The sequence below is a fragment of the Lytechinus variegatus genome, chromosome 10 (assembly GCF_018143015.1).
Source record: "Lytechinus variegatus isolate NC3 chromosome 10, Lvar_3.0, whole genome shotgun sequence".
NCBI lineage: Eukaryota > Metazoa > Echinodermata > Echinoidea > Temnopleuroida > Toxopneustidae > Lytechinus > Lytechinus variegatus.
This window is the reverse complement of record NC_054749.1, coordinates 1118789-1130803: the sequence shown is the minus strand read 5'-3', so window position 1 is coordinate 1130803 and position 12015 is coordinate 1118789. Positions and strand designations below refer to the sequence as shown.

At 36.7% G+C, this 12015-nt stretch overlaps 1 protein-coding gene across 1 annotated transcript in view; it reads left to right on the top strand.

Moving 5' to 3' along the window:
- The window catches only part of LOC121422858 (tectonin beta-propeller repeat-containing protein 1-like), a 49571-nt gene extending 37907 nt beyond the window's left edge, over positions 1 to 11664 (top strand). The window contains exons 18-24 of the mRNA XM_041618079.1: positions 359 to 421; positions 3881 to 4055; positions 6027 to 6162; positions 7012 to 7104; positions 8608 to 8714; positions 10857 to 10964; positions 11306 to 11664. Coding sequence (XP_041474013.1) covers positions 359 to 421; positions 3881 to 4055; positions 6027 to 6162; positions 7012 to 7104; positions 8608 to 8714; positions 10857 to 10964; positions 11306 to 11473 — 850 coding nt within the window. The 3' untranslated portion in view covers positions 11474 to 11664. The remainder of the gene's footprint in view (positions 1 to 358; positions 422 to 3880; positions 4056 to 6026; positions 6163 to 7011; positions 7105 to 8607; positions 8715 to 10856; positions 10965 to 11305) is intronic.
- Positions 11665 to 12015: the final 351 nt, after the last annotated feature.

Below are 12015 nucleotides of genomic sequence, written 5' to 3'. Positions count from 1 at the left end.
AGAAAAAGTTGTTTCTTATTCTTTGATTTTTCTATTTCGACACAGGCCTATTTGTTCCAAAAAATGACCTTCACCTGTCCTGAAAACCTTTCATTCCTTTCTAAAATGGAAATTCTGTTTTGTCATTGAAAGTGTAGACAGCAAACACATTTTTGCGAAGGTAAGTCCAATGAACTATCACACAAAAAGAAAAGATCCAAACAAGATTTTCTGTTTTGATTTGCGGTAAACAGAAAATCCACTGTACTTAAAATTAATTGAAAAGAACTTCATAAGAATAATGAAATTGCATTTATATTTTGTTTATTTCAACAAAAACTGACTATTATCTATTATATTTGTTTCATTGCTCATATAGCACCAAGGCATTCCATAAAGACAGAAGATGGAATGATTATGTAAGAAGGCGGAGATGGGTCAGGTAAGATTAAATATATTCAATGTTGCTAACGCTTGTTCTCACAAATGTTGGTTAACATTATTCCATGTGTGAACATGGAATAATCCATGTGTGAACATTAATCCATGTGTGATCATTAATCCATGCATGAACATTAATCCATGTGTGATCATTAATCCATGTGTGATCATTAATTCATGTGTGAACATTAATCCATGTGTGATCATTAATCCATGTGTGAACATTAATCCATGTGTGATCATAATTCATGTGTGAACATTAATCCATGTGTGAACATTAATCCATGTGTGAACATTAATCCATGTGTGAACATTAATCCATGTGTGATCATTAATCCATGTGTGAACATTAATCCATGTGTGATCATTAATCCATGTGTGAACATTAATTCATGTGTGAACATTAATCCATGTGTGATCATTAATCCATGTGTGATCATTAATCCATGTGTGATCATTAATCCATGTGTGAACTTTAATTCATGTGTGAACATTAATCCATGTGTGAACATTAATCCATGTGTGAACATTAATCCATGTGTGAACATTAATCCATGTGTGAACATTAATCCATGTGTGAACATTAATCCATGTGTGATCATTAATCCATGTGTGATCATTAATCCATGTGTGATCATTAATCCATGTGTGAACATTAATTCATGTGTGAACATTATTCCATGTGTAAACATTAATCCATGCGTGAACATTAATCCATGTGTGAACATTAATCCATGCGAGAACATGTGTGAACATTAATCCATGTGTGATCATTAATCCATGTGTGAACATTAATCCATGTGTGAACATTAATCCATGTGTGATCATTAATCCATGTGTGATCATTAATCCATGTGTGAACATTAATCCATGTGTGAACATTAATCCATGTGTGATAGGCCTATTCTCATAGTGCTGCCATTCTCTGGAATCAGCCAGATAGTGGTACCCGTAGTGCAGTTTCGAGGCAATCATTCGCTACATCTTATTGGAGAGTGAGAAACTACTAACAACTACTAAATTAAAAATAATTACCCCTATCTGACTGGTTCCAGGGACAAGAAATCAAGTAAACACAAAATAAACACATTTCAGTATGTCTGTGTGTATGTCCTGCAGGTTGCTTGTCTCTTTGAACATATTTTCTTCCTTGTTTAATACCTTTTAATTGTTTATACTTGTTATATGTATGTATGTATATATTTGTTACTTATATGCAGGGCCCCCAAGAAAAGCAGTGCTTAGTCCACTGATGGGGTTATCCTGGGTAAACAAATTGAAATGAATAAATAAATAAATGAATAAAAATCATTTGTCAGCTGGAATTTGAACCACCCCTTTCAGCAAGTGAAATGCATGACTTCAGACAGGGGTTTTAATCCATGTGTTACATTGCTGTCATATGATAAATTCTAATTTGTGGGTTTGAATTAACCTACTTTGTGAATTCAGGTCCTGATTTTTATGACATATCAATATGTCTGTCTTGTCTTTCTGTTAATGCCCACAATCATTATATTGATCAAGGTCACCACAGTCATGGTCAGGGAAAAGTCAGGGAATTTGGAAAATTTGTGAAAAATCATGGAAAAGTCATGGAATTGCATTTACCCCTTGGCTATGGCAGCTTTCCAGTTTGTCATGTCTTGCAACTCTCATACTCTGGGATCACACTCTGCTATTATAATTGGTGTTCATGATTTCCATTTTTCCCAGTTTTGTGACATCCCAAATTCTACGTAACCCCTGGGATGTCACGGGAAGTCATGGAAAGCCGCGATTTAGTCATGGAATTCTGTTTTCAAATTTCTGTGGGAACCCTGATTGATTACTGTAGGAGCTGTTATTTTCGCGGATGTCGCGAATTGCCGATCGGCCGCGAATTTAACAACACGCGAAAATATTGACACATTTCTTAGTCAGCGCCAATGCCCCCAACAGCAAAGCTGTGCTATTGAAAACATCCTGCGTATTGAGAATATGGAGATATGCACCTCTATATGTACAAAAAATAGGCTTAGAAAGTACAGTTAGTGATTCAAAAAGTTAGCTAGAATTTCACTTTTTTTAATTTCTCAAACAAAATCAGGGCCTAAACTATTTTCTAACATTTTATCAATATTTATACACTCACTGTAATATTAAAATGTATTTTCCATGAAACAATTTGATTTTATTGTCATCTGATTGACTCTACACACACGTTATGGTAGCTATTTGCATACTCATTAATATTCATAAGTCACATGACCAGAATTTTGAAGGTGAACATTCTGTTCACAAAATTCCACAATTTTGCACTTTTTACCAACTTTTTGAAAAATGAATCGAATCAAAAAAACAAATTCCAAAGATTGCTTAACCCTATAGATCCTGTGGCATGATGAATTTTTAGATCTAAATGTTAAAAAAAGTGAAATTTAAGCCACTTTTTCCACAATATGTAACTGTTTTTACAGGGACATATTTATGTACAAAACACATATCAGCATGGTCACTTTGAGAAGTGTAGATTTGCACATGAATTGCGCTAGTTTTGCTTCTTTGAAATGCTGTGGAAATGTATCATACATCTTCCGATCGCGAATTTAACAACCCACGAAAATGTCGGGACCCCCGCGATTCGCGAAAAATTCTGTACGCGAAAATAACAGCTTTTACAGTATTATGGCATACATGTATGAATGTCAAGATTGACTTGATTGACAAGATTGATTGCCAGGACCTGCAGGTGACCATCGACCATGTTGCATAAATGATACTATTACAGTAACTCTGCCATTCCATGGTAATTGCCACGGTAACAATACTTAATAGCCAATCAAAATTCTTCAGAAGCTTCCTTTAGATGGTTAGTAACTTTTATGCAATGGGGTCCAGGGTATGGAAACTGATCTGAATACTTGTGCAAACCTAAACTTGGGTGCAGTAAATTCGTGCATAACTAGGATCTGCTAGTAATAAATCCCAAATCATATAGGAAATAGATATTTATGTTTTTCACAATCAAAATTATTTTGTCACTGTAGTCAATGACTATGTAATGTTAAAGTTTTTGATAAAGCTGTTGGGAGCCCTATAATGCAAAGCCCAGTAATTGATTGTTGGATTTTTTTTTACAAACGATTGCATTGACCATACTGTACAATCAATCATAAAAATCAATTGTATTGTCATAGGCTAAGCTTTGGGTTTTTGGTCCCTGGTCCATATAGACAGAACCTAAACATTCTACCGCTCTCCACCCAGGTGAATATAATAGATATTTGTTTGGAGATCATTTTTAAGTGCAGAAATTTGATTTGAAATGGCCAACTGATTTGCATGAAATGTGAAATAAATAATGTTTGTAAATGAAAATAGAAATTGAACCTTTTTACCACTCACCACCCAGGGGTAGGAAGAAGTGAAAGCATGCATTTGATTATATGTTTTCTTTGTTTGACCATCTTACCTGTAGGAGATGTCAAATAAAGACGTCCGGTCCCTGGAAACAGATCCCAAACCTTGGACTCAAAGATGTTTCACTTCAGGTGGATGTAGATGAAGAATTGGATGGCCCCATTGCATTATGGGCCATTGGAACCAATGGTGATGTCGTTACTAGACTAGGAGTGACAAGGGCGTGTCCTGAGGTAAGAACAAAGTCAAAATCAGAAATGATTTCAAGGAAAAAGGTGTCATGTATTTTAGTTTGTTTTCTATAATATTGTACAATAAAGCTTCGTAGTTATGCTTCGGGCAACTTGTCAAAAGTCTGTTCCACATCTTTTTGCTGGAACCAAGCTCTACCAGGCACTATACGCCTTTTCATAGAGGCTTCCCCCAAAACCAAGCTGAAGATTATCCAACATAGATTAGCACATCTGGGACTAATAAGACCCTACTCCTGGCTAGAATGCCATACTCGGAGATGCCAACTATTCTTTTTTTTGTTGCAGTATGTCATACCATTTGTTTTAATGAAAATACTGCAGGGGCCCGTTTTACAAAGAGTTGTGATTGATCCGATCAATCGCAACTGTGGAAAGCCAGTAGTCAACATATAAAATACATGTTTGTTCAAATTTTTTTTAGACATGAATGTATATCCATAAATTCATTGATTTCATGACAATTTGGTGTGATCTCCTTTGTTTACAAAGGACATTTTGCAAATTTCCTGTAGAAAAAATTATGACACTAATGGATTTCCATAGAGTAACAATTGATTGGATAAATCGTAACTATTTGTAAAACGGGGCTCTGATCTCATAGAAATACTTTTGCTCAAAATTATTTCTATTGCAGAAAATTTAACATTCTGTTTTCCTAACCCTCAAAAATTCTGAAAAATACTGCAGTTTGTTTCACTAGGTTGGCATACCTGCATGTTCGTTTGCTCATTTCTCGGAATCATGTAGCATACTTACATACTTTCAAACACTTTTTGTCTCACCTGCGAAGCAAAGTGAGACTATAGGCGCCGCTTTTCCGACGGCGGCGGCGGCGTCAACATCAAATCTTAACCTGAGGTTAAGTTTTTGAAATGACGTCATAACTTAGAAAGTATATGGACCTAGTTCATGAAACTTGGCCATAAGGTTAATCAAGTATTACTGAACGTTCTATCAGAGTTTCATGTCACATGACCAAGGTCAAAGGTCATTTAGGGTCAATGAACTTAGACCATGTTGGAGGAATCAACATCGAAATCTTAACCTGTGGTTAAGTTTTTGAAATGTCATCATAACTTAGAAAATATATGGACCTAGTTCATGAAACTTGGACATAAGGTTAATTAAGTATCACTGAACATCCTGCATGAGTTTCACGTCACATGACCAAGGTCAAAGGTCATTTAGGGTCAATGAACTTTGGCCGAATTGGCGATATCTGTTGAATTCCCATCATAACTTTGAAAGTTTATGGATCTGATTCATGAAACTTGGACATAATAGTAATCAAGCATCACTGAAAATTTTGTGCAAGTTTCAGGTCTCATGATTAAGGTCAAAGGTCATTTAGGGTCAATGAACTTTGGCCGAATCGGGGGTATCTGTTGAATTACCATCATAACTTTGAAAGTTTATTGGTCTAGTTCATTAAACTTGGACATTAGAGTAATCAAGTATCACTGAACATCCTGTGCGCATTTCAGGTCACATGTCCAAGGTCAAAGGTCAATGAACTTTGGCCGAATTTGGTGTATCTGTTGAATTACCATCATAACTTTGAAAGTTTATGGATCTGATTCATGAAACTTGTACATAAGAGTAATCAAGTATCACTGAACATCCTGTTCGAGTTTCAGGTCACATGATCAAGGTCAAAGGTCATGTAAGTTCAATGAACTTTGGCCATGTTGGGGTTTTTGTTGAATAACCATCATATCTCTGTAAGTTTATTGGTCTAGTTCATAAAAAGTGGACATAAGAGGAACCATGTATCACTGAACATCTTGTGCGAGTTAGAGTAGTATTCAAAGTCAGCACTGCTGCTATATTGAACCGCGTGATGCAGGTGAGACGGCCAGAGGCATTCCACTTGTTGGTCATTTAAACCCCTCATTTTGAAATAGTTATCACTAGTGACCTTTGCTATTTCAATTGATTGACTTCTATCAGGGTACAGCATGGATGCACGTCCCTACGGATCAGCCATTCCAGTCAATATCAGTGGGTGGAAAGTTTAGGGTCTGGGCGGTGGCGCGAGACGGTTCCGCCTTCTATCGCAACAGGGTTAGTGACTACAATCGTACAGGTATGTGGTGATAATGACAATAGGGAGTTTTCGATTTGCACGTCGACTAGTGGTCTGCGACGACAGTACGTCATAATAGTCTGCTTTGTGTTGATGGTATACAAAGTCAGTCGAGCACATGATTGGAAGACACTGAGCATGTGCTAGCCATTCCTGACACGTCAACTTCATGATGACGACCGTGGATTTCGCTCAGATCACGCTCGTTCGAAATGTAGTAAACGAGCAATCAAATCCTTGCCCATTGATTGAAGCCACGTGATGATTTACTCCAGCAGTTCTGTATACCGTAAACACAAAGCAGACTATTATGACGCACTTTCGTCGCAGTCCACTAGTCGACGTGCAAAACGAAAACTTGCTATTGACGATGATATGTGATAATATAAGTAATGATAACGATAGTGTTTCCCAGTGTTTCATTACAAGGTCTTTTGAGTGTGTAGTCTTCTCATCATAATGCCTTTGCTTTCACACAATATACCTATAGTTTAATGGAGTAATGATTTAATAATAACAATAATAATACGATGTTGCTTGTATAGCGCATATAGGGGAGACCGGGGTTAGTTGGAACATGGGGTAAGTTGAAACATTGTAATTTACTTTTACGCCTGTAAAATAAATTAATGCGATACTGCCCTCAATTTATTGCTATTAATAATACAACTCGTACAGTAGCTGATGGTAGAACGTTCACTGTGTTAGAGTAAAAATATAGGGATAATTTGCCATGTGTACTATTACGCAGTCTTTATTAGTGACTTGTATTCAGAAACGCATTCAAAAGACATCTTTTTAGTAGTTTGGTGCTTTAAGATTACAATTTTGACTTTTACCCCCATACAGGTGATACCTGGTTTCATATCGCCCCGCCCTCAGTCGCCCCTTTAAAGCAGATCTCAGCTGGCCTGTGCTCTGTATGGGCTATTGATGTGCAAAGTAAGTTAAATTGCTAACACTGATTTCATTGCTTATATACATGGAATTATTAGTAGTATTTGATACCTCACATGCTTTCGACCATCTACCAGGCAGTAAAACTCATGGTTATTGATACAAAGTTGCAAAGAAGCCAGTCTCCTCTAGGCTCAAGGCCACCGCAACCTTACGACTGTTCGCGATCCAATTTTGGAACAAATCACATTTTGCTCATTTTCTGAAAATGTGAACGTATCATTTTATTTGAGGTAAAAATTAATTGAAAGAATACTAATATAACCATTTTGAAAGATTGCAAGCCTTTATTTTGGAGTGAAGGCCAAATTAGTTTCAAATCCTTGCCAATCGTACGACTGCTATGACGTCATTACGACTAGATATTAAATTTGCTTTTATTCTAAGAAGGATGATAGCATAGTCACATATTTGAACATAGGTATTCGTACGATGATTTAGAACATTACACAGTAAGATATTCCAAGTCTCAATATTAGCATCAAATTGTACTACATTTTATTCTGAAATCGGGTCGCAGACCAATCGTAAGGTGTGCGGTCGCCTTTAGACACAGCTCCTCACAGAGATGCAGCAACGAATGGAACAACCTCCCTTCGAAGAATGTAGTCGAGAGCCCATCTGTAAATAGCTTCAAATCCAATTTGTTGAAATGTTGAAACTCCAGAAAAGAGAAATTTGACCCTAATGAAAGTTTTGCCAGTCCATGTTCAATTGCTGTACAATACCTTTGAAAGTGGTTTGAATTCTTCATGAGAAGTCATCGAGAGGCAAATTAGTTATTAACCTTAAATGCCTACATCCGAGTTATTATCCAAGGTATTAGCGAGGATATATAGCATTTAAGTTTTTGTATGAATTTAAATACTAATATAGGAAATGAAAGAAAGGTAGTCAATTTTTGTAGCACACTCAAATTGCACCCATTGCTTTGAGCGACATTGGCCATGTGGTCAATAACATATATCACTTTGTAGCCAAGTCTACATGCTGTGGCCTACTGATGTTTTGAAATAATGTAATGAGTATGATGGTGAGATTGTAATTTGTCATAAACTGTTGGGTATTAAATAATTGACTCTAAATTGTACCAAATTACACCTTAGAAGAAGTCTGGTTAGTTATTCTTCATATTCCTAATCTTCTTTCTCCTTTGATTTTGTGTTTTATCTTCTTAGTTTGTTATTCTGCTTCTTTTTTCTTCTCATACTATATTTCTATCCTTTTTTTTCCAAAGAAATGTTTGTGTTAACTGAAAATTTCGCAAAAGGCGCAGGATAGTGTTTTGGGAGATCATTAAAAAAAGATCATTTTCTCTAGCAAAATACAATTTTTTTCACTTTAAAGAATATTTTTATGACGAAATTGAGATCTCTGGGGAGAGAATTTGACTATCAAACAATGCATGGGGAAACAAGTGATTAGACCAGTCATTCAAAGCGCAAACATGTGTTTGGTGCAAGTGTTATTGTCCATTTTTTTTGGCAGTGAACCTGTGGTATCGCCAGGACATCACTCCAACCTTCCCCGAAGGCACTAGGTGGATCCATGTTAGTTCTCGCGTCCGTAAAGTATCAGTTGGCCCTCAAGATCAGGTATTAATCCTCCTCACTTCATTCATTATTCTACCATGTATCAAAAGCCTTCCCTTTCACGGTGTTCTTAGAAAATGGTGATATGGATCCTAATAGACCAGTTCGTATAGTTACTTCATGGGCAATTTTGGTCAAATGACCTTTCATTTCTTTCATTATGATAGGCAGATTTCAAAGCAAGATATTACGTAAGCTTGCCTTACATAGCAGGATGAAGAAATTGAATAGACCAGGTGACTAGAATAGCACACCAATGAACACTTAATGAAGGTAATTGTTGCATTCCTACTTTGAATGCATATCTTAGCATGTTGCACAATGTACTTGACAAACTGAAATACCAGTCGTTCGTGGAAGCATTGTTGTTTTTTGTGCATATAAGAGAAAACGACAATTCAAAAGAATATATGAATAATAAAGACAGTTGGCCCTCAAGATCAGGTATTGAAGGTCCTATGACACCAATTCCATCTTATTCTAGATACATATCTATTATTAGGTAGTTTTACTTGAAAAATACAAATTTGCCATCGGTGACTGTGTTGAATTAGTCCATGGAAATGAACTTCAACGGGAACGCCCACTAAAATTTTCGAGTCGACCGATCGACCCGTCAATCATTGTGACGACATCGAAGGCAGGTTTTCCCAGCTGTGCAGCCGGACCCCTAGTTATTGTCCACATTCCACGTGCAACCACAATAGGCACTTCACGCTCCAAACATCAACAACACTCAGCAGTTTCCTTCCCTGACGTCATAATTGTCACGTGATATACGAAACCCAAATTGGGTCGAATTTTTGTGGGCGGGGCGAATTTGGCTCAATTTTCAATATAAAACTGCCTTTGAACCTGATGTGGGACGTTTTTCGGGTAAAATTTTGATGGAATCGTAATTAGTAACCACTAAGCTAACGAATAAATCAGCATCTTTGCTGTATTTCATGGTACCTTCAATCCTCACTTCACTCATTATTCTACCATGTATCAAAAGCCTTCCCTTTCATGGTGTCCTTAATAGAAAATGGTGATATGGATCCTAATTATATGATTGGCGGGAATCTATCACATGACCTGTCATTTATTTCATCTAACTGGAGTTTGTTAACGACTGGTACAAGAGACTTGTTCTGTTGATCAGTCATGAGTTAGAGATGAGAATGGTTTAAAGGGGAAGTTCACCCTGAAGAAAACTTTGTTGTAAAAATAGCAGAAAAAGTAGTAAAAAATATTGGTGAAGGTTTGAGGAAAATCCGTTAAAGAGTAAGAAAGTTATTAGAGTTCAAAGCTCTGGATTTGTGACGTCATAAACGAGCAGCCGCCCCATGTGTTATGTAATATAAAATGCATGAATTTCAAATTTTGCATGGTTCCTGATGACTTAATTTTGTTTTCTATTCATGATCGGGTGTGAAAGGATTTTTCTATTGATATACAAAAGGTACAGTGAAAACCATTTTCAATTTTTCTGAGAAAATGACATTTCATTCATTTTTTACCATTTGCTATGTAGGAACGTCACAAGTCAAATAATTGAAATTCTAATAACTTTTTGATTATTTGATGAATTTTTCTCAAACCTTCGGCAATATTTTTGATTATTTTTTTTCTGCTATTTTTACAATAAACTTTTTGTCAGGGTGAACTTCCCCTTTAATAAAAAGGATCTACATCACTATCTTATAAAACAAGAAATAGATATCATCTTGCTCAGGCATTGGAGTACTTAATTTACCCACACTTGTTATCTATAAAACAGTTCAAACACCCTTGGCTATGCCCCGGGGCATGTCAGAAGTGTTCAATAATAACTTAATGCATGTAATTCTAACTACCTTCACTGATGTCTGTTGTCTGTATGATATAGGATAGAGTGTGAACCATAAGAAAACTAGTAGTATTAATCATCTACTAAACTTGAAGTTTGCTATTCTGGAGTACATCTACTCAGTGGTAAATTGTGAGCAGATCATCAAAGCCTAAAAAGTTGGACTTAATCTTAAAGTTTAAAAGAAACATTGGGTGAACCTATTGCATCAGACCTGAAAATAAAAGTAAAACCATTTTCTTGCCTGTATGGAGGACGCATTTATCATCTCCCATTTTTAGTAATCTTTATTGTGTAATAATTTTGTTTTCAAGGTTTGGGTGATAGCTGATCAAGTAGATGGCGCTCGTGGCGTGGTGTGTCGACGTGATGGGATTGGACCAGCTAAACCTATGGGGAAAGCATGGGACAAAGGAGCTGGGGTAAGCTGTTCTTTGATGTCATATATCTCTTAGGACCATAGAAATCTCTTCAATCTAGACAAAATTCAACTCAGTTGTTATTATTATACGTCTTGCATATCCTGGGGCCCGTAGCAATGATCGCAGAACATTTTTCTACAATTGATTACATTGACTACAATGTACAATCAGTCGTGAAAATTGAGCGTACGATCAATTGCTAATATTTGTGTTACGGGGCCCTGGTCTGAAATTATGCTTCAAGTTGGACGATTATTCAAATTATGTAGAATCTACTTTATTCATAGTCCTCTAATACTTCAATATTTCTCCCATCTCTCCTTTCATCTTGTTTTAAACAGGGAGGTATCATGCATCTCTGTATACGAAGCTGCACCAAAGAGTTAGAGAAAGATCCATTGGTAGAGGATATCGCCATGGCAACCATCCAAGGGAGTGCGTTAGATACCAAGAAGAAAGAGGATCCTGTGAGGCCGTACACAAGCTCGGATGGAAATGCTCTCTGCTAATCAAGGTTACCTCTCTAACACGGAACAAAGAACCCGATAGGATGATATGTAGTTTGCTGTCAAGTGAATCACGAGTTTCACCGATCACGACCTTTTGGCTTCCTCAAAGATGACTTTGCCTTGATGATTTGTTGAAACTTAGTGGCCCGAATTCACAAAGGCGGTTTTGAAAACCCACGGTTGAGTCCATGGTTTATGCAGATTTCCTGTATAAATCACGCTTATTTTACTGCGTACATGTATGTTGAAAAATGTCCAATACTGATGCATGCTTTTGTCACAGTGCACCAAATTGATGCCTGTTACCATGGTTAGATACATGTATGGTATCTTATGAGTCCACCATTCGAAGAATGGACTCATTATTCAAAACAGTGGACTCACTAGTAAAATAGCGTGGATAACAACGGCAACAGGCGTCAATTTGGCGCACTGTGGCAAAAGCGCGCATCAGTATTAGACATTTTTTATACACGTGCCCGATACGTGCTGAATTAAGCGTACTCCATACAGAAATTCTGCATAAACCGTGGACTCAACCG